Source organism: Ovis canadensis, chromosome 4 (assembly GCF_042477335.2).
Source record: "Ovis canadensis isolate MfBH-ARS-UI-01 breed Bighorn chromosome 4, ARS-UI_OviCan_v2, whole genome shotgun sequence".
NCBI classification, from domain to species: domain Eukaryota; kingdom Metazoa; phylum Chordata; class Mammalia; order Artiodactyla; family Bovidae; genus Ovis; species Ovis canadensis.
The window spans coordinates 120,048,918-120,072,098 of record NC_091248.1 but is presented as its reverse complement, the minus strand read 5'-3'; the positions used below and the strand labels follow the sequence as shown (position 1 = coordinate 120,072,098).

Sequence of the window (23,181 nt, the reverse complement as noted above, 5' to 3'; positions counted from 1 at the left end):
ACATTAATAGGAAACAAGAGAAAATTCAGAGAATAATATTGATTAATAGAAAAATCAATGGTTCAGCAGTGCCTGCCAAAGCAGGAGATGCGGGTTGAATATCTTTGTCAGGGAAATCCCCTGGAGAAGGAAATGGCACCCCACTTCAGTATTCTTGCCTGGGAAACCCCATGGATGGAGGAGCCTGGAGGGCTGCAGTTCATGGCATCACAAAAGAGTCAGATATAACTTAGAGACTAAAAAACAACTCATCTTCAAGTAAAGGTGAAGTTTGTCTCACACATATTTCTTCTGGAAACCAATCCCAAGATCCCTACATTCAACCAAGAATTAGATCAAAGCTGGGGGAACACTGAGCTTTAGTGCTGGCGAAGTGTCGGAACTGAGGTTATATCTACAGACACAATGGTCTGACTGAATTTGGGTCAATTTCTTTCAACGAAGCAAAACTACTCTTCACCTTTTACAAGGTAGCAAGGATGTTTTTGACTAGATGCCATGAAGTCATGTGAAAGAAATGGAAGCACGATCTAGTAGAAAGAACCCTAGAGCTGACCCAACGCCCCCCTCCTTTGGCAAATCACTGTGACTCTTCGAGCTGGGGACAATCACACACACACACACACACACACACACACACACACCCCTGCTTATATTATGACCACTGGGTAGAGGGAGACTGAGCGTGATCCTGTATGAGAAAGTGCTCTGTAATTTCGTAGAGACTGACAAAAATCAGACAAATGCAGACATTGAGACAAGGGCTGACCACGAGGTCCCAGAGACAGAACCCCACAGGCTGACGACATACATAGGGGATCTGTGCGGCCACCATCGCATCGTACAAGCTGGCGATCTCAGAGTCGTTCTGGTATCCATAGCGACACAGCTGAAACCCCAGGGACCAGTAAGGAACCATCACCGGCCGACCAATCAACTAGAAAATAAACAGAAATTTTAGTCCTTAAAAAGAAGAATTTGGATTAAAGTTGTACACAAAGTAATAATGTTTTTCCAGTGTCCCCAGTTAGATAATCAGCAAACTCAAACCCAGAGATGACAAAGAGGGTGCAAAGCCACTAGGATAACTTGGAGAAATCATCCTGCCAGACTTGGCCTCTCTTGAAAATCTGACTTTACTCCTGTTTCCAGTGATTTCTAGCTTGCTGGTTAAGAACATGAAATTCAGAAACAAAATGCCTGGCTTGCCCTATAGGGTCCAATCTCTGCTGGCTATGTGACTCTGGACAAAAGTGAAATAACCTCTCATACATGTTTCTTCACTTGTAAATCGAGGATAAGAACGTATTTGTTTCATAGTGTTTTGTGAAGACTGAGTGAATTAATATATGGAAAGTGATCTGACGTGCAGCAAGTAATACATCAGCGACATAGAGTAAGTTTTATAACACTGTTTGTTTGGCTGATGCCAAAGCAACTGTGACGACCTCTGCGACCACAGTTATCATGTCCACTATCCCCGCCCTCACCACAATTACCACCACCATCACCACACCACCACCATCACCACCATCATCACACAATCACCACCATCACCACCATCATCACACCATCACCATGATCACCATTGCCACTGCCAGCTATAACCAGCGGTACTATTACTACTTCTGCTACTCTGCAATGCTCTGAGAGGCTATGAATTTAAGTTATTGGGATAGATTTATTGTTCATTATTCTATAACCTACCTGTCACCCAGAAAGACCAACAATTTCAGTTATCATCTAAGAACTACAGAAAGTGCTGTATAAATACTGGGTAACCAACTGAATTCCCTCCTACCTCAGTGTACTGCTGAGTGACAAGCTCTGGAGTTGGCCCTAAAACCACATAAAAGTCCAGAATTCCTCCTGTGGTACGGTATGTCAAGGCAGGCAAGGGCTGGAAGGTCACATCTGGAAATGCAGAAAATTCCAATCAATATGGAAACATTCAAGTGAGAAATTACCCCTGAAGTTCATACACTCTCCTTCTTCCTATGCCTCTATTGTGGAGTATTGAGAGAAGGCAATTTGTACTAAACCTACACAGAATTTTAAAAGTTAAGTGAAAGTCTTCAGGGCATATGCCTGGATTTTTTTTCTCTTTGATGCACCTATTACCTTATTATATGTTTTGTCCTTCTGTTCTTTTAAAACTGCTATTATTGATTTTATTTCAGAACAGTTTAAGACTTATAAGAAATTGCAAAAATAGTACCTAAAACTTTTCTTGGACACTTCCCCCAGCATCCCCCAATGATAACTCTTACATAACCATTGTATGTCATCAAAACCAGGAAACTAATGTTGATCTACTACTATTAACTCAGATACAGGCCTTACTCAGATTTCTCCAGTTTTCACAAGCACGCTCTTTAACTCTACTCTTGATTCCCCACTGTCTTTCCAATATACTACTCAAATTTTCTTTACACCCTCGTGCCACCAGAGTGAGTGTTCTGACCAAACTCTCATCACTAACTCAAATTATATAAATGGCTCCCACTGACTAACCTCTAGGACGCTTGGGACTCCCTTGATTTTGCTATCCCATCCTACACTGTTTATGCCAAATGAGTTAATTCTTATTAGTACATTTTGTTGTTGTTTTTTAGTTGCTAAGTTGTATCTGACTCTTGTGCAACCCCACGGACTACAGCCCTCCAGGCTCCTCCATCCGTGGGATTTTCCAGGCAAGACTACTGGAGTGGGTTGTCATTTCCTTCTCCAGGGCAGCTTCCTGACCCAGGGATTGAACCTGTGTCTCCTGCACTGGTAGGCAGGTTTTTACTGCTGAACCACCACAGAAGCCCTTACTACATGTTACTGAACTGAAATAAACAGAATGAAGAAAAAAAAAAGAAAAACACTGTCCACAAGATAATAATTTTGACTTCAGGGCAACATGATTGAACACATTCTGAAGTTCCTCAAGAAGGACTGATTCACAAAAACAGAGAAGATGCCAGCATCACCTTACCCATGGCATTGCTGTTCAGCAGGAGCACTCCATGGGCACTGCCATCCTCCTCCATTGCCATGTAGTAGGGGTGGACACCGTAGCAGTTCTTCTTGTACTGAGAGAGTCATGGGGAAAAGGGCAGGAGGTTAAAAGACAGAGATTGAAAAGAGAGATTGAGAAAAAAAAAGCTCAACAAATTGATTGAAAAGGTGTGTCTAGTCTTCTCTGTGAAATGAACACATAAGAAACAAAGGAGCCTGGGAGTCGACCTGCTTGTCTAAAAGCAGACTGTGAGCCTCCGAGTCGGGAGTGGGAAGAGGAAACACCCGCTGCGTGACGTGTAGGCAGTGTGGGTGGACAGAGGCAACGACCCAGATCCCAAGTGCTCTGCCCTTACCCCCGGGGGTTGGTCTCGGGAGAACATCCCCCACGTGTTCCATCCCAAGTCTCTTCGGAAGGCTGTGTGCTCAGTTTCCCCGAAGCCGTAGAGGTACCGGGAGGGGAGGCGCGTGGAGATGCGGATGAACATGTCATTGAAGGTGAAGCCGAGGAGCTGAGAGTCCCAGCTGCAACACAAGAGGGCATGTTTGGTAAAGAAATGGGCTGTTCTAACGGCTTCAAGCCGCTAGAGTCTCAGGGAAATTGAACTCTTGATTTCCTGTGAACCTCCCACACAAAACATAAAGTCAGTACGATTAAGATAATCACAGCAGCCAGGGCTGCAAGTCCAGGAGCCAGCATCTTTCTTCTGCTTTCCTTTATCACTCCCTCCCTTCAGCGGTCCTTCCAGAATGCCAGATCTAATCACTTTCATCATCTCAGTTGCCCCACTTCACAGCAGCCCTAGTTTCCACTCTTGCCCCACCAGAGTCCACCTGCTATGCAGCATCCTGAGTTGTTTTTTTTTTTTTTTTAAGTATCTCACATCATGTCAACCCCTGTTTACAGTTCTTCAGTGATTCTCACTGAAGCATCTGGTGAAGTCTTCAAAGCCATTCCTGATTTGAAGCTACCTAAACCCCAGCCTCATCTCCTGCCATTTACCTCCTTATTTGTGAAACTACTCCACCCACACTGGAATTTTTCCCCTTCATAAGGCAAGTTGACTCCTATTTCATGGCCTGTACACTGACTACTCAATCTGTCTGAAATGTTGCCCACTTCTACCATCTCCACATGGGAGGCTCCTTCTCCTCCCCAAGGTCCTATGTAAAGCTCACTTCCTTGGAGACATCAACTCTGACCACAGTATCAAATGCAGTCACCTCCCCATAATTATCAATTACCCTGTGATTTTTCCTGCATAGCATTGTCACTATCTAAATCTCTGCATATTTTAACTTAAATTATTTTTGTTATTTCCTTATTCTTTTTGTCATAGAAAGAGAGACCTCATCTTCTATAACCACCTAATATGGAGAAGGCACTCCATCAAAATTGGTTGAATGAACCCCTAGGTACATGCAGCTGACTCAGGAATTACTTCCAGGACGCTAAAGAGTCCTCATAAGAACAGAGGGAAATGACTTATTCAAGAATCTGGGAGTGGCTGGTGCATTGCTTCGAGCAGGGTATCTCCAAGGACACTGGACCAGGCAAGGACACGGGGGATCATCAACTCCTAATCAGGCTAAGGGCCACTAACATGACAGTGTCTGTACTCTTGCGGCGAATTTCAATCCCAAATGGATTCTCCTTGATGAGGACAGCATAGAGTTGACTCTCAGGGGTGCCAGATGGAACGCTGGGTATGTTGAGAGGGACTGGAACTTCATAGCGGTTGTTGTTGGGATCATAAATCTAGACCAGAGGAGACAGATTTTAGGTAAATATGGTAGTCTTGAAACCTATACCCTTAGCAGAAACCTGACGTCTTTGACAAAGAGTCTGAACACTATATTTCTCTTCTTTAAGCTCATGATACTGGGAACTTAATTAACAAATTGAAGAACAATGTCAGATTTATCATTTTGATCTGAGTCTGCCAAACTTATTTTTAAATCCTCTTAGAGCAACACATTATTTTCACATCGGTTCTACCTTGGAAAATCAGTCTGGAATTTATGGATATATTCTTTATTATTTTGTTTGTGGGCGTGTCAGTGTACATGACTACCTGAAAACTTTTCTGAATTGAAAAAAATTTCTCCCCTAAAAAACATAAACTCTTCTTGATTAAAATAGTCATAGATATTCTCACTAAAAACTGGGGTCTCAATTGATTCACTGTGTACCTACTATATTCCTGCCTGATACTGTACTAGACACAAGGTTTACTAAACTGAGTAAGACACAGTTATTGCTTTTAAGAAATTCACATGAAAGGTGAAAGAGTGTGCCCAAAACACCTGAGTGAGATTGCAGGGAAGGAAATGCCTATCAATGTTTCCAGAAGACTGAGATGGTTTCCTGGGGAAAGGGGCTGAATCTTCAAAGCTTTACAGCCATTAATCAAGCACAGAAAGAAAACCAAGTCATTCCTGGCAGAGAAATAAATGCAATGGCACAGAGAATTAAAAGAAAGAGGCAATTATTTTGGAGAGAGCTATTGTATCATCCAGGAGGTAGAGCAGGGAAGAGTTAAACCTGAAAAGTTGAGTGAGTTCATTTATTTCAAACCCACTAGACACCTACCACATGCCAATACAAAGGTGAGGATGGAAAGATACAATAGCATCATCCCTGCATTACAAGATGTAGAAGAATTCATAGTCGGGGTTGATATCAGATTGTGAAGAAGCTTTCAGGCAATGCACACTTACTTGAATCTTTACTCTCTCAATACACATTGAGAACTTCCTATCTACTCGGCTTTGTGTTACATCTCAGAAGTACAAAGACGAAAGGACAAATTCTTGTCCTCGAGAAACTTATAATTCAATAGTGAAAAAGACCGTAAAAATAGCCCATCGTTAATGGTACAGACGAACATATTTGCAGGGAAGAAACAGAGGCACAGACGTGGAGAATGGATGTGTGGACATGGCAACGAGGGGATGACCTGGGAGAATGGGAATGACATGCACACACTGCCTTGTGTGAAACGGATAGCTAGGCGGAAGCTGATGTATAGCGCAGGGAGCTCATCTCGGGGCTCTGTGGTGACCTGGAGGGGTGTGACGAATGGGAAAGAGGTCCGGCATATAGGTATACACCCGCTGATTCACTTCGTTGTACAGCAGAGACTAGCACAACACCGTAAAGCAACTATGTCCCAATTTTTTTAAAAAAATTACAGAAATAAAAAACGAAAAACAGACCATCACTTGTCCTGAGATGTCATTAAATCATGAAAGAAAAAGAAACCAGTACACTCTTCTAGGTACTTCATATATGCCAAATTCAGTGTCCAAAACTGAGTTCTTCCCTGTATTCTGCCTAAGCCCAAATCTTTCCAGTGTTCCCCCTCTGGTTCCCCTTCATGGATGACAGCGCCATCCATGTGGAGCCACAAGCTAGAAACTTGGTGGTTGTCTTGAAGTCTCTCCCTCCCTCATGGCCTGTTTGTAATCAATCACCAGATCCCATGATGCTACTTCTTATTCTCTTGAAGTTGTCCAGGTCTCCCTCGCCTTTCTGTGCCTAGTCTAAGCTCAGGACCTCATCCGGATTACCCAACTGGTAGCGTCCTAGCTTGTCTCCTTTTTCACCCTTGTCCTCCCGACCATTTTTCTTATGGTAGAAACAGTAATCATTTCAAAGGGTAGTTTGGACCAGGCCTCACTGTCCTGTCAATGGTCCCAAATTACTCTTAGGATAATGATCTAGTATATTGTGTGTGAGCTCAGTCACTCAGTCCTGTCCAGCTCTTTGTGACTCCGTGGACTGTAGCTCACCAGGCTCCCCTATCCCTGGAATTTTCCAGGCAAGAATACTGGAGTGAGTTGCCGTTTCCTACTCTAGGGGATCTTCCCGACCCAGGGCTTGGATCTGCGTCCCCTGCATCTCCTGTATTGGCAGGCAGATTCTAGGGCCACCTGGGAAGCCCATGTAGGATAAACTATGTACATCAGCTAATTTTCAATGTGTTTTCAGTTGCTGAAAGTCACAAATTTAATGTGTGCAAAAATTCACTTGTCAAAAAATCAGGAAAAAAGCCTCCATTGTCAACAGTGCCTCAAAAGCCCATGTGAAATATCAAGACACATTTGCCTTGCTTGATCCCTACCCCAAATGGATGGAGAACAAAACTATGAAAGTGTGTGCCAAGGACGCGACAGTTTTCAATGGCTAACTCAGAAGAGCAAACTGATGGCATGGTTCTGTGATCCTGACAAGCAAAAAAGAATGAAACTAAAAAAGTGAGAAGTAGGAACTTGATACGTATACTGTCAACACATACCTTAAACTGCAGCATGTAATCCTTATGGTAGGTCACAGTCAGGCAGAGGGAGTTCACAGGTACTGAGGGGAAGGAGTAGGCATACTGAGAAGTCTTTAAGGAGATGACAGCTGAGGCCCCGTGTGAGTCATACTGAACATCACTGACAGAGTAGAGGTCACTGACGAAATAGCAAAAAGGGACTCCAGGGGAACTGGATTCCTGAAAAGTAAAGGCAAATTCAGTTCAGCATGAGCTCGAGGATGACCAAATTGAAAGGGGCTAGAAAACGCAGTTTTCAGGGAGATAAGGATAAAATCAGTCTTTTCCTTACATACCCTTTGGTAGTGACGTAACTTTTCACTCCTGGTCTCCGTGTAAAATTTTGTTTAAAGAAAGACCCATTTCTGTCCCATCTATTCTTCACATCCAGATAAAAACTCAGGTTCCTTGGAAGTCTGCCCTTTCTATAGATTTTAAGTAGTGACTTAGGCACTGGTGCCATGCTCGTGAAATTGTAGATGGAGTGTAAAGGACTTTGCACAATTACTATGAGGTACCAGGTTACATGGGTCAGAATGGCCATCAGTAAAAAGTCTCAAATGCTGAAGAGAGTGTGGAGAAAAGGGAGCCCTCCTACACTGCTGGTGGGGATGTAAGTTAGTGCAGTCACTGTGGGAACCAGTACGAAGCTCTCTCAAAAAATGAAACATAGAGCTGCCACAGGACCCAGCAATCCCACTCCTGGTCATACATCCAGTTAAAACTAAAATTCAAAAAGACACATGTACCCCAAAGTTCATAGCTGCACTGTTGGCAATAGCCAAGTCATGGTAACAATTTTAAGGTCCACAGAAAGATAAATGGGTGAAGAAGATGTGATATATAGACACAATGGAATACTACTCAGTCATGAAAAAGAATGAAATAATGCCATTTGCAGCAGCATGCATGGAACTAGGGATTATCATACTTAGCGAAGTAAGTCAGAAAGAGCAAGACAAGTACCACAAAGACAGATATCACTTATACATGGAATCTAAAACGTGACATGAACGAACCTGTCTACAAAACAGAAACAGACTCACAGATGTACAGAACAGACTCACAGTGGCCAAGGGGAGCTGCGGGAGGGATGCACTGGGAGTTTGGGGTTAGCAGATGCAAACTATGATATAAAAAAATGGATAAATGACAAGGTCCTACTGTACAGCACAGGGAACTATATTCAATACCTCATGATAAACCGTACTGGAAAAGAATATGAAAAGGACTGTCATATATTAATATACATATGACATAATCATTTTGCTATACAGTAGAAATTAATACGACATGGTAAATCCACTATTCTTCAATTTAAAACAAAGTGTAGAGGATTGTCATGTATATTAACACCGTCAGCATGGTTACCTCCCAGGCACAACCGCGGGCAGTGCAGTTTTCTGCAGAAACACCAGTCTGATCAGGATAACAGTCTATTTTTTCTTCATCTCGTATCTTCACATCCCACTCCACCGTGTATGTTCCTCCCAGAACAAGATCAATTCCTGTGATAAGGGCCACCTGTAGGAATGGGGAAATATCAAGGAAATGTATCCTCAGGACAAAGACCTAGCAAGGTATGAGATTACTTTCAGGAAAGAAAATAAAAATCAGACCAGTCCCTCAAGAATCCAAGTAACATGGCACTGGAGCTCCCATGAAGAGAGAGAGAGAGAGGGCAGGGAGTTAGACAATAACCACAGGGAAAATGGTGCAATTCTATCAGAATCTTGTGCATAACATTTTGAAAAGAATCAGATCAACCGCAACCTTCTGTAATCACCCTTTCTCTCCTCCCCTGACTCCTCTTCCTCTTCCTTATTTTGTCAGGAAGACTCTCTTCCTGACAGTTCCCTTGTAGCACAGAAAACACAAGCATGCAGCGTCATCCTCAGTTGAGCTCATCTTCTTGCCCTCCATCCCCCAAACCAGTATTCCCCACAGGTCTGGAGTGGGGGCAAGAACAGAGAAATAAGAATCATATGGCCTGGGTTCTCCCCTCCATCCCACTGAGGAAACTTGGACAGATTCTTTCAAATTCCCTGGGTCTCAGTTTACCAATTACAAAACTAATAAGTAGGCAAAATCATATCTCCTTCCATTTTTAATATTCTAGTCTCTTCACTGGTCCAAGCCCAGAGCCTCAAAACTTGAAACTTTCTTTGAGTTCCATTCACTAATTCAAATACTTCATTTTTTCTATGTGTTTTTCTTCTGGTTGTCTCCTTGGAAAATAGTAACTTCCATAGTGAAAGTTCTCGTTTATCTAGAGTCATAAAATCCCACGCTAAGGATTATCATCCTTCCAGTCTCTCCCCAGTCTACGTTCATCTCACATTTCCCTATACCTCAAAAACCACCACAGAACAACAGTCTCACAATGGTGCATATTGATTCAAGGATCAATAGGAGACCCTTTGAGAATTAGATCACATCCTTCTTAGTTTGGCATGTAAGACCCTCCAAAAGCTGACCACAAGTTAATCTGTCCAAACTAGGCCCTCTTCCAGATGTGGGTCCTGCCTATTCCAGTTATACAGACTCACAGGCTAACAAAAGGCTTTTCTTAGTCCCAGGATTGGCTTATGCTAATACCCCAACCCTGACTGCTTTACCTATGCCAGTGCCCTTTCAAGGATAATGGTGCCCATTTGTGAAACAGACTTCTAGCCACCTGCCCAGTGGAAAATTCCCTTCTTACTACTTCAGTTTGGAACACCAAACTTCCCAAAGAAGAACTTTTTTTTTTTTTAATCCGTGTAACATATCTGCAGCCATTCATAGCTGCGTGCAAGTCCACCGGAAGTGGCTGGCCAAGGGTTTCTTTCTTGATTTAACGGCCTACCCCTCCCTTTCTTTCATTGTCACCTTCCCCTTTCCTTCCAGCTCCTTCTTCTTTGTTTTAATTTTTTTTTCCCCCTCTAACAAGGCTAGAGTGACTGGAATTAAGCCATCACTTCCAATCACAAGAGAAGAAAAGACCTCAGCACTAACAACCCTGAGGCACTGAGCCCATGCCAGAAACTGAGCACGTCCTAAACTCTCAGTACCCTAAGGAAAAAACAATCCCCGTTTGTTTTAACCACCATTCTGCTGAGTTTCCTGTCACTTGCAGCTGAACAAATCTCTACACAGATGCACCGTCTTTAAGGTCCAGCTCTAGACCTAATGCCACCAAAGCTTTTGCTCAATGACTCCATGAAGCTTTGAACATGAAACTGGAAAGAATATAAGTTAACATTTCCTAAAGGTAGGATTAGGTTGCCTGTCCGCCACCTAAATGCAAATAATAAAAGAGTTCTTTTGTTTGTATATTTATTAATCTGTTTATCAAACTGGTAATTAGTTTATTTTCATATGAGCATCTTACAAAGGACTTGCTCTTTGCTGCACACATAAGTGAAGTCCCTCCATCGTGTCTGACTCTTAGCAACCCCATGGGCTGCACCCTACCAGGCTCCTCCATCCATGGGATTTTCCAGGCAAGAGTACTGGAGTGGGGTGCCATTGCCTTCTCCGATAACCAGTCACATAATACTTTATTTCTAACTTTATAACGTATGCATCATCAATGTATGTTGTTAGGACAAAATGTCCAATGATACCAATATATCATTTTAGTAGAAGACAAAATTTACTTATTTTTCTCCAAATTTGGAAGGTTCCTCACAAACCATCATGACCCCACTGCTCCCTATCCCAGATTATCTTGAACACCTGTAGCAAACAGTGTTATGGAAAAGGATCCCTCATAATGCTAAAATTTCAGAGGAATTGATGATAACCTATTCAAGAACATCATCTCATTAAAAGTGATGAAAAATTCTTTTATTATTATCACCTAACCAAGTAAGTAGCATTAGCTAAGCTTATCACATTCATTGACTCAAAATATTTTCTAAGAATGTGTTGGAGTGAGAATCTAGCTCTATAGAGTAAAGAAAAAAAGAAAAGCACCTGAAAATTTAAATTAATGGGAATCCCACCTCAACCCTTCTAGCACCAATCAATCAGCAGCTTTCAGATCCAGTTTTCCTCTAATCCTGTTCCCCAGACTCCTGTCTTTGCTCTTCTTCTGTTCCAGGCAGAGAGAACAGAAGACTGAAGGGCAGATAAGGGGAAAAAGAGGAAAGGACCAGTTTACTTCCTCCCAGTATCTCAGCAGCCTCCTTGGTCATCCCAGCTCTGGCTCCCTCTTTTATTTTTTTCTATCCTAACCCTCTAACTTCCCCACTTCTGACTTCAGAGTGTGCCCTGGTCCTTTAGAAACCAATGCAACCTTGGCAAGAAGGAACATCTAAGCTATTTACCTGTAGGTTAGAATCGTAAGTGACATTAGGAGAAACTTGAATTGGAACACCGTTCTGTTTCACTGCAACGTTGTTAAGCTCCTGGGTTCCAAGGATTTTAATTTCTTTAAATGCTAAATTATTGGGGTCTGTGTAGGTTGACTGCAAAATCTTAACCTCCAGTCGGTTCTGCAAAACAATTAAACACAAAGATCTGCCTTGAATACACAGATGCTCAAGCCACTCAAGTTGTCTGTCCTAGACCAGCTACCCAAATGACCCTGAATGCTTCTTAGTTGTCTCTACTAATGTGTGCTCAAACACAAACTTATTTTTCCCCTGAGCCAGGGAGAAGGAGGATGAGAGAAACACATACACACACATGAAACTTCATTTGAAAATTCATTTAAAAAGACTGACTCTTTGATTTATCCATATCATTGCCTCTTTTGAACATTAAATCATAAACAGAAATGTGTCCTCCTATTGATATAAATGAAGCTACAAATACACATACACACAAACAGATAGGAGCTAATTATCAGACCGAAGCTCACACTTAAGATTCATAAAAATATACTACTCACTTGGGTGACGGAGAACTCACATAAGAGATAAAGGCTGTTGGCCACAGTATCTGAAAGGGAGAGAATGGCAAGTCAGACTCTGGCCTGCCGAATACGGAAAAACAGATTTCCTCCTGGTGCTCCTTGAAGCTTTACAGGGAAGAAGAAAACCTACTACAAGTTGGATCTGTTTCTTTTACTTGAACCTCTGTTTCCCATTGCTTTTGTTCACTAAAAGGATACTGTCTATACATAATGGCCTGCCTCGGGGAACCCTGTCCCTAAGCCTGAATGTTAAATCAAAGTGCCTTTGTTCAGGGAGCCATCCTTACCCTAACTGCCTGTGAACAGTTGCAGGAAGGAAGAAATTAACACACCCCCTCTCCAAGGCTGGCCATTCCAGGAGATAAGTGCAAGACTTACGACCTTTTAACTTCTTCACCTCCTCGTCCTCTAATCTATAAAAGGACCTGACATCCAGACCTGGATATGTGGTTATTTTGAGACATTAGTCTGCCATCTTCTCCATTTGCCAGTTTTCTGAATAAAGTCTTTATTCTTTGCCTCAACACCTCGTCTCCAATTCATTGGCCTGTCATGTGGCAAGCAGAGCAAGCTTGGACTCAGTAACAGAGCTTCACGTTGAGAATGACAGATTACAGATAGAGTTTCCAAGGCTGAGCCACTGTTTTCTCTTTTCCTTCCTACCTTAACCTTGAAAAGGTTCCCTCCCAAGTGCTTCCAAAGCATATGCCTCCAGTAATCTGCTTCCTAAGCTTGAGCCACAAGACTTCTTAGTGCACGGCTGCTGCTGCTGCTGCTGCTGCTGCTAAGTCACTTCAGTCGTGCCTGACTCTGTGTGGCCCCATAGACGTCAGCCCACCGGGCTCCCCCATAGTGCCCTGGAGACAGACAAATGAGCTGAGAAGAGTGGCTAGATGCAGGTCCACTAGGAAAGTGTCTTCTCACTGCCTCACTCTCATGGGCGTGTTTTACACGTCCTCCAGGCTTGTTCATAAGCATTTGGAGTGAAGGAAAATGCACTGAATGGCAGAAACAGCCTTGAAAACATATTTCAGGGGCTGACTGAAAATCAAATGAGAGCCTATACATATACAATATAGCTGGCCAGTGGGAGAATTCTAAGAGGTGGAGGGGAGTTTTCCTTCCATCCAAGGAAAACATCTACCATCCTTTCATCTACCACTATTCCTAAACAGCACAACCAAAACCAGAATTCTTCTCTTGAGTGATTAACGCTACCATGCCTGGTGAGAGAGAGGTCTCCCACCGCTGGATGAGCAGCAGGAGAAACTCAAAGATGCACGTCTGGAAACCCCAACGTGGTACTCACCTTTTGTTTCCCCATCATCCCAGAAAAGTTCGCCTTTTGCTTCTTTGTTCTCATCCAGGGCAATGATTAGACCAAGAGGGTTCCGTCGACTGTGGGAAACAAGATTTATGTGAGAGGCAAAGACTTGGGGCTCAAAGAATTTTGCTAAATGAGCTGTGAAGGATTCCATCAGATTTCAAGTGGGAAAGGTTCCTAGCAGCAGATGGCTCTGCTCGTCTTCAGGCACAAAGGCAAAATCTACAGGAGCATCATTTTCCAGAATCACTAGTGTCATAGGAGACAGAAATACCCCAAACACTGGCGAGAAACATCGATGTAGGAGGCAAGAATTTAATCACCAGAATTGCTACAATAGCTACAATAAACGCTGTTAATGCTGTTATTATTTTGAATACAGACTATTAGAAGAGAAATCCTAGATGATAATTGGTTCAGCCTAATCATTTTATAGCTGATACATGCAGGGGAAGTATTCACTGAAGTCAGGAGGACATATTTTTTCCCAGCCTGAGAACCACGTTGACTCAGAAACCACGAAAATACAGTAGAATCCATCTGTATGAGGGCAATTTTCCTAACTTGATTATTTATTTTCAGTTCATTTTGAGACAGATAAAGGAAACATTCTAATTATTTGCTACATAACTTAGAGCAGCAGTCCCCAACCTTTTTGGCACCAGGGAGCAGTTTCATGGAAGACAACTTTTCCACGGACCAGGAGTGAGACAGGCGGTTTGGGGATGATTCAAGCACATTACATTCACTGTGCACTTTATTCTATTGTTACTACATCAGCTCCACCTCAGATCATCAGGCCTTAGATCCTAGAGGCTGGGGACCCCGACTTAGAAAATGAAACACAAGAAACCACTCAAAAGATGCTGAAATATATGGACACAGAGACAGAGAAAGGAAGAGCAACTGCATTTGAAATCTCTCCCTATTTCATCCCACCCAAACCACCTCCCAATTTCTGGCTCCTGTTGCACCCCTTACATCCCCTATTGTATTCTCTCACAGTTCAACCTTCCACAGTGCCCTGTGCAAGCCAGATTCCATTATCCACAAAGTCACCTGCTTTCATTTAACACACACGTACTGCACAGCTTTCAATGCTAGGAAGTCTAAGAAATACAAAACCAAACAGACCACAGCTCCACCTTAAATATTGTAAGAAAGATTAAACATATTTACCAAATAATCAAAGCAGAAAGTTGAGGGGCACAAAAGTTAAAATCCTTACAGGAGTCTATACTGATACTTCTAACATCACGGTGACTTAGACACCCTGGAGGGTGCCATATACTCTGAAGGCATATGTGCACGCTTAGTTGCTCAGTCCTGTCCAACTCTTTGTGACCCCATGGACTATATATAACCCGCCAGGCTCCTCTGTCCTTGGGATTTCCCAGGCAAGAATACTGGAGTGGGTTGCCATTTCCTACTCCAGGGGATCTTCCTGATCCAGAGATCAAACCCACATCTCTTGCAATCTCCGGCACTGGCAGGCAGATTCCCAATCGGCTATGTGGGAAGCCAATAGCCTGAAGGACTCAACCACTAAACTACTTGGCTCTGGATAAACTGGACACCTGATCCCTGAAGGTTGCTAATGTGAAACCCAAGGTGACAGCAATCCTCGTTTGCAACCAACAAGAAGGCTAATCATCTCTGAAAGAATGAGACCTATAATTGGACCCTTGCAGTCACCGCATTTGAAAAACAAAAAAATGACTAAACACATGAGGTAACTAGCCAGCATGAAAGATAGATGGCAAAAGCAACTAACAAGAGATTTATTAAGAGTCTACTAAGAATTTCAGAGACTAGAAATCTCAGCTGCAAAGTATAAAGTAACTATGATTGAAATACTTAACAATGTTAAGAAGGGGAGAAAAATTAGCTAAGCAGTAATAAAGTATAAATAATAAGCAGAAAGCTGCAAGTACCCGCACTCCCTCTGCTGGAGTTTTGGGGGAGGATTTCTCACAGGAGAAATCTGAGTTTAATGTGAAAGATCATTAAGAATGTATCAGGCAAAGAATGTTGAAAAGGACAATAAATAGAGAAGCCCAAAGGCAGGGAAAGAGGTGAGTATGTTTGGAGAATAACAAGACTGTTGGCATTGCTAATCTAAAGGTGTGTAGCAAGATGTGTCAGGAGACTCGTTTGTTAACTTGATACCAGATTATTTGGCCTTCCACACTCTGCTAATGACAGATTTTGGAGTTTAACCTGGGAAGCAATAAGTTGAGATCCTCATTTTGGAAAGACAGTTTTGGTATCAGTATGCAGAACAGCATAGCATAAAGCTGAATAAAGAAAAAGAAAGCAGGTGGTACTGGGTATATAAATATTTTCCATCAGTATTACAAAGTCAAAATTTGAAACATTATGGTAGGAAGGAATGTTCAAAAGAAAAGGATTCCTAACCTCCAAAAAATTTCCTATTAAAAGGTAATAAGCTAACAATTTAGAGACAGGAATATGAACATGAGTCTCTTTAGTATCAGATGGAATGTATAATTTGAGAATCAAAATCATCAAGGAGAAAGTAGTGACATGAAGGAGATTTGAACTGCACAGGAAATAATTTTTGAACACTGTTTTGCATCACAAGAAATGGCTTATGGGAAGAAAGGAACAGGAAACTGAAATTACAGGGGAGTGGAAATGGACCCGACTCCCTAGAAATGGGGTGTCAGGAGCATAGCACAGTGGAATGATGGTCCAATTAAGGCACCTGAGGAGATCAACAGACCTCCTTTACCTGGAATTGAGATGTTCCCCAAAACATGAGACTTTCAGGGCTAACACTGAAATGGTCCTAGGAAAACTAGCAAGGTTCACCACTGCAGATGTCAGTATGTTTTGAGGAGACAGTCAGAAGGGTTAAGGAAGGACAGAGATTCAGGTCTTTGAAAATCCATTTGGATGCAGCTCTAAACCACAGCTTCTCCAGAAGAGGCCTAGGGAAATCTAGGGACAGAGTTTGATGACCTCACACACACACACACACACACACACACACACACACACACACACACACACACACACACACATACACACACACCCTTCCTCCCCACAGTCCATGCAATGCATCAGCCTCTTCTACGCAGACAACAGATGGGAACGGAAACGACCAGGTTTGTCAGCCTCCCCCTCTGATAAGGAAACCCCCAGCCACACTGTACCTGGCCACTGTGGTCGTGGCTGGCTGCTGCGTGGGGAAGATGTAGCCTCCTCGCAGGTGAAGTCCAATTTTGTCTCCAGGAAGTTCCATCTCCACTTTTTGCTTCCTCCATCTCTCTTGGACCCCCTGAGGCACACAGACAACTCAAACACGTCAGCATGCACACGTCACCTCTTAACCACATGCTGACTTACCTACAGCTGTGTCCTTCTCCCACTTAGCTGAATTGCTGTCTAGCCAGGCAATCAAACAAGAAAAGGGAAAGAATTTAAGAACAACAGGTTCTGGAATCAGTTGAGGGCTTGGGGGAACACAATGTCTTGCTGAGGCTGTTTGACATACATTGTGGGAAAGGCATACTAAATAAGAATCTGACTCAAAACCAGGCTCAAATTGTCTACCAGCCCCAGTATTTGCCCATGAGACCTACTTCCATCTATATTTTATTGCTGAATAAAGTACATGGAAGTATCTTTTTCAGATTTCATCATGACTGATGTCAAGTGACCTAGGCTCATTTTATTGACTCAGCTGTGAAATTACTACTGGAAGCACGGCAGAAACATTCCTCAGTACACAGATAGATGTTCCTCTCTGCCTAGCAGCTTGAAGAGTGGAGAAAAGTCAAAGCTACTTACAGTCTCATAGTCATACCAGACAGCGTCAGGCATGTATGCGGTCACTTTCTCTGCACCCTGAAATTAAAACAAAATCTTGTCCTTCATGGCCCAGCCTCTGAAGGAGAAAAAAAAATGGATTTCTTAGCATTCCCTAGGGAAAGTTTTAAACATGTAGTGAGAATGCATACATGGCCTTTCTTTTCTCTGTTATCAACTCGTGCTTTTCTTCTAATAGAGGCGATAACTTGGCAACTCAAAGAAAAACCCCAGGTGGAATCCCATTAGGAAGAAGAAGAAGAATACTGAAATGCATGTTGTGAGAAAATAACAGTTCCAGGTTTACACTGTATACCGCATTTAACCTTCCCAAGAGTCCCCAGTGATACGGGCTATTGTTATCTCACCTCACAGCTGAGGAACTAGCACGTCATTTCCCCCAGATATCACTGGCGCCAAGTGGCAGAGGTGACAACCAACACCAAGGCCAGCCTGACCTTAGAATGAGTGTTAAGGCTCTGCTCCACCCTGTCTCTCCATCACGGAGCAAGTTACGATCTGCTGGGTGAATCTGACAATGCATAGGACCGTTCTTGATTCCAGAGTCATAGATGCTTCTACACTGATTGGAAACTTGGTCAAGGACAAAAGACCCCTAGAGACAAAAATGTGTACCCGTCTTTCCCAAGCTCCAGCACGCTGCCTTTAAGGCTGCCCCAGCCAGGCACGTCGGAAATGGTTTGGGAATAGGAAGAAGATACATGGTTGCAAGAAGAGAGGAGTTTGGAGTTAGCCGAAACAAAAGCAGAGGTTGCCATGGTTTCTCTGTGGAAACACTTGCCTCATCCAGGACTGGAGTGATGAGGAGGCCGGGCCCCCATAAAAACTGCTGGTGCACATCCCAGGTGTTGCTGTCCTGGTAGAACCTAGACACGGAGAAATCTTCCCTGAGATCTGGGCCAGTGCTTTCTGGCGGCTCTCCCCCAAGCCTGTCTAAAACCTGCAGGCTCCCTGCCTGGGGCAAATTCTCCCAACTATTCTGTGACCCCTATTCAATCCCTAGCCCTCCCCGCACTCCTGCAGGCAGACCTAATTTCCCAGCCTCTCTACCCTCCTATGCTTCCCCTAATTTGGACAGAAATTCCTATTTCAGTACTTGTGCTGGGCAGGTTCCAGGCTATAATTCTGTTTGCCATATCTCCCTTCAAAAATAAAACAAGCAGGATATTTTTGAAACTTCAGCTGACTATCCAAAAAGAATTGGATCTGATCACCCTCCCTCCAAAAAAAGAAAAACGATTAAAAACTTTACTCTTTACTCTTTTAGGATACCTGCGTTTTAATAGATAATTCCAGGAGATAGAAAAACCTTACTCACAAGAATAAATATATATCATAATATATACTATAATAATATAATACCTGAAGCCTAAAATGTCAGAAACATAAGGGAATTAACTGTGCTTTGATTTTGACAAGAAAAAAGTCTCTTTATTTGTAGAGTGTAAAATTATTCAATTATTCTGTTAATTTAAATAAATGAGACCTAGATTCTTTTCTTTTCTTTTTTTTTTTTTTTTTTTGTGGCTGGTGCACAGGGATGATCCAGAGAGATGATATGGGGTGGGAGGTGGGAGGGGGATTCATGTTTGGGAACGCATGCACACCCGTGGTGGATTCATGTCAATGTATGGCAAAACTAATACAGTATTGTAAAGTAAAATAAAGTAAAAATAAAAATTAATTTAAAAAATAAATAAAGGTAATTTAAAAAAATAGATTCTATTTTTTTATGTGATGTGACCAATATAGACCTCAAAGATGTCCCCATTGATGACCAGCAAGTATATCCTCCAATATCCAGGTATTTGGCTTTCAGAACATCTGTGCTCAAAACTGTTAGAATGAATCACGTACAAGCCAATCAATAACACTGGTTGAATTCTATGTCCAAACTGAGGCTTTGATCTAATTAACAGCAAACACTAGTTCAACCTAATATCTCTATTTTTGTGGGTCACTTCAATCGTGTCCAACTCTTTGCCATCCTATGGACTGTAGCCTGCCAGGCTCTTCTGTCCATATGATTCTCCAGGCAAAAACACTGGAGTGGGTTGCCATGCCTTCCTCCAGGGGATCTTCCTGAACCAGGAAATGAACCCAAATCTCCCACATCTCCTGCGCTGCAGGCAGATTCCTTACCCACTGAGCTACCTGGGAAGGCCAGCTGAGGCAGGGTCCTCACCTAAACCACAGCCTCTGTCTCAAGCCGGCTAGCTTCACATAAGCTTCCTAGCATCATCTCAATCCTCAGTTTCTAAACACGGCTTCCTTCTCCTGATCCTTCTGGGGCCACTCAGGAGAATGCCAACCCCACCACAGAGCGACTCATTCTGCAGCCACTAGAGGGCCCCACAGCATCATCTCGGAAGCAAGGACACACCCTCTTCCTAGCACAAATCTCTATCCAGCATGTATTTCCTCACAGCTGCTTCCAGCCCCAAAACAGGATTGCCTGAAGACCCCAGAGCTACCTGCTGGCTAATCTGTTAAGGCATTAGTTCATACTAAGTGGCCAGTTTTAAGGAGAGTCTTTTAAAAGTGCTCTTTATTAGAGTCAAATTAGATACTCATTGGGTGAAGATAAAAATTCTGATTTCTGGAAATCCTGCATAGTAGTATTCTTATCAGTGTGTAAATGACAGGCTCATTCCTAGAGCCCAAACAGAGTGCATTACAAAAGCGACCATCAGCTCCAAGATAGCAAAGCCTTTAAATCAATGATCCCCAACCTTTTTGGCACCAGGGACCAGGTATATGGAAGACAGTTTTTCCATGGACTTGGGAGGAAGGAGTGCTGGTTTCAGGATGATTCAAACATGTTACATTTATTGTGCACTTTATTTCTATCATTATTACATCAGCTCCACTTCAGATCATCAGGCATTAGATACCAGAGGTAGGGGACATTGCTTCCCTTGTGGCTCAGCTGGTAAAGAATCTACCCACAATGTGGGAGACCTGGGTTCCATCCCTGGGTTGGGAAGATCCCCTGGAAAAGGGAAAGGCTACCCACTCCAGTATTCTGGCCTGGAGAATTCCATGGACTGTATGGTCCATGGGGTTGCAAAGACTGTGACATGACTGAGCGACTTTCACTTTCAAAGAAGCTAAGGATGAAAGAACTTAAATGATTTGTCTAAGGTATGGAGTTAGTTGGGAGAACAAAGACCCCCAACTCCCAAGACTTTTAGAACACTTCTCGTTCCCAAAGGAATAAGGCTATAAGATTTAAATATACTTAAAATAGCATTGATATATAGGCAGTAATAGAATTGCAAATGCCAAATGATTAGTCAAGTTGAAAAAACATATCTGATTAACTGGACTGTTTTAATTTTCCCGCTTCCATTTGATGATACAGTCAGTTTCACCCAGTTATATTGACACGATGCCTGTGGATTCGATGAACTTACTCATGCAGAAGGGGCCTGGCCACGGTGTCTCCGCGGCTGTGAGCACGGTAGAAGAGGGTGTAGAGATAGGGCAGAAGGGTATAGCGGACGGTCAGGTAGTGCCTGGAGGAATTCAGCAGCAGCGAGTCGGCGCCAAAGGAGGCTGGATCCTGGGCCTGGGAAGAAACAAGAGGTGGTAGTTGTCATCTGGTTTTGATCTCAGCGAAGCAGCAGTGAGGGCTGAGTTCCCTGCTCAGGAATTGAACCTGGGTGACCTGAATGAAAACCAGGAATCCTAGCCACTCTAACCAGCAAGTGTTAGATGTGAGAAGCAAATTTTTCCAGGCTCTTGCCTCTGTTTAAAAGCAAGAATGTTTCAAGGAGGCAAACCATAAAAGCAGGTGCAAAGTTTATTATTAGAGACAGCACAAGTGTGAGAGCGCTCACAGAGAAACAGTCTGTTTAGTTAAGACAGAAGCAAGGCAGAGAGGCATACCTGAACACAAAAGGTGTGGGCATTCCCCCGCCACCCCCCGGACTGAGGAGGGGCTCAGGGAAGAGGTGGTTAAGTCATTTATATGGGGCAGTTCTTCTGGGTCTTTACCTTTGGCCAGCTATCTAGTTTCTTTTTCCACTTCTGACCTGCCCTAGGACCCTCCCCAACATGCATGTGCGACTTTTTCCCAGGGGAAAAAGTCCAGTCCTATGGGGGGGCCTTAGCATCACCTATTCTGGGGTGGTACCCCCTCCTTTTTGATCCCCAAAGAGCCTTCCTGCACATATGCAGTGTTCCCCTTGCCCCAGGGAGGGGACATGACCTTGATCTTTTACTCAAGCAGGGTTTGATTCCTCTCTCTGTTCCTGCCTGACAGTTAAAAAGTGCCCGTCTATTTACCCTGTTCTTGTTTGTTTTGTTTTGTTTTTTCTATCTCAAAGTGCAAATGGGAGGCTGTAAATACCTAGCCTAGGTTGTAAATACCTAGCCTGGAGTCCACTTGCCTCCTTCCTCAGAAAATGTAAACAGGAGGCTAGTGATAAATGTCTAGCCTGGAGCCCATCAACCTCCTGCCTCAGAAGGATCTGCAGAAATCAGACTCCATCCATCACAACTAAGAGTTTTATTCCTGCCAGACCCGGAGCTGCCTTGCAACTTTGCTTCTGAGCAATAGGGTTGAGAAAAGGGAGTTCATTTCACCCAGTAAGTGGGTGCTCTTCACCCTGTGATGCCTCCCCCTCGTTCATTCTAGGGGTGCTCTCCCAGCAGTGCATGCTTGCTTAGTTGCTCAGTCGTGTGTGACTCTGCAACCCCATGGCTCCTCTGTCCATGAGACTTTTTCCAGGCAAGAATACTGGAGCGGATTAGCCATTTCCTCCTCCAGGGGATCTTCCCAGCCCAGGGATCGGACCAGAGTCTTCTGTTTCCTGCATTGGCAGGTGGATTCTTTACTGCTGAGTTATTGGGAAAGCTCTCTCTCAGCAGACTGCCATTTAAATATTTGAAGTATTTCCTTATTTTTATTCAAAATGAGTAACATAGAGGTCTAGAGGTTTGATTGAAAACCTTCACAGACTCGGCATTTCTTTGACTGCTGCAGCAGAAATAGCAGAGGCCACGGCAACAGAGCATTTTAATGGCACATCAGGAGTTCTGGTCAATTGCAAGCAGTGGTCCCAGTCAGCCTAAGTGAAGCACCAGGGAGGAAGATGGCTCAACAGACTTCCAGGTGAGGATGCAGGTAGATCCAGTCCTACTGAATGCCAAGTCTATTTTGATCATATCTCCTGGGAGACTGACTTGCCTTGTAGCCTTGGCCATTGTGATTCCTGGAAAATGGATAGAATGCTCCCAGCTGCATCCACCGTCTGCAGAGCTCTTCAGAAGTATCCAGTATAAAGCCACATATGTCAGCACCCACCTGGAAGGACACACAGACAGTGACAGCATGTGGATGTCACTTCCATTGCTGCCCCCTGCTCCTGGGCTTTGCTTTCTACCGGAGATCTGCCAACCCAACTTGGCTGATCTCTCCCTGAGAAGGCAAATGCAGTGTGATGGAATTAGGCTGTGTCCCGTGTCCACTCCTTACTGCCAGGTGACTTCAAATGAGTTACCCAACGCTCTGTGCCTCAGTTTCCTCATTTTATTAAAGCGGGCACTCTAGGGTTTTAGTAAATGAGATGATATAAGTAAAACATGACATACAATAGTTTTTTGGTGAATAGTAACTAGAAATACTGCTGATATTATCACTTTGACCACAGCACTGGCACAATTAATTTTCCAACAGCTAAATCTGATCAGGTCATTCATCTCTTCAAAAATTTCCAGGATCTCCTGCTGCTCATCCTCCTGGTAACTCATGGTAACTGGCTGCAACT

At 43.3% G+C, this 23,181-nt stretch overlaps 1 protein-coding gene across 6 annotated transcripts in view; it reads right to left on the bottom strand.

The window, feature by feature from the left end:
• MGAM (maltase-glucoamylase) overlaps window positions 1–23,181 on the bottom strand; it is a 103,547-nt gene that overhangs the window by 24,427 nt on the left and 55,939 nt on the right. For all 6 annotated transcript variants that reach the window (XM_069588599.1, XM_069588601.1, XM_069588604.1 and 3 more), the window contains 15 exons: window positions 22,602–22,718; window positions 20,824–20,978; window positions 18,189–18,273; window positions 17,369–17,425; window positions 16,732–16,856; window positions 13,538–13,626; window positions 12,205–12,254; window positions 11,639–11,806; window positions 8,697–8,849; window positions 7,305–7,505; window positions 4,608–4,762; window positions 3,360–3,528; window positions 2,981–3,077; window positions 1,802–1,914; window positions 812–937 (listed from right to left, as the gene is read on the bottom strand). In XM_069588599.1, coding sequence (XP_069444700.1) covers window positions 812–937; window positions 1,802–1,914; window positions 2,981–3,077; window positions 3,360–3,528; window positions 4,608–4,762; window positions 7,305–7,505; window positions 8,697–8,849; window positions 11,639–11,806; window positions 12,205–12,254; window positions 13,538–13,626; window positions 16,732–16,856; window positions 17,369–17,425; window positions 18,189–18,273; window positions 20,824–20,978; window positions 22,602–22,718 — 1,860 coding nt within the window. The remainder of the gene's footprint in view (window positions 1–811; window positions 938–1,801; window positions 1,915–2,980; window positions 3,078–3,359; window positions 3,529–4,607; window positions 4,763–7,304; window positions 7,506–8,696; window positions 8,850–11,638; window positions 11,807–12,204; window positions 12,255–13,537; window positions 13,627–16,731; window positions 16,857–17,368; window positions 17,426–18,188; window positions 18,274–20,823; window positions 20,979–22,601; window positions 22,719–23,181) is intronic.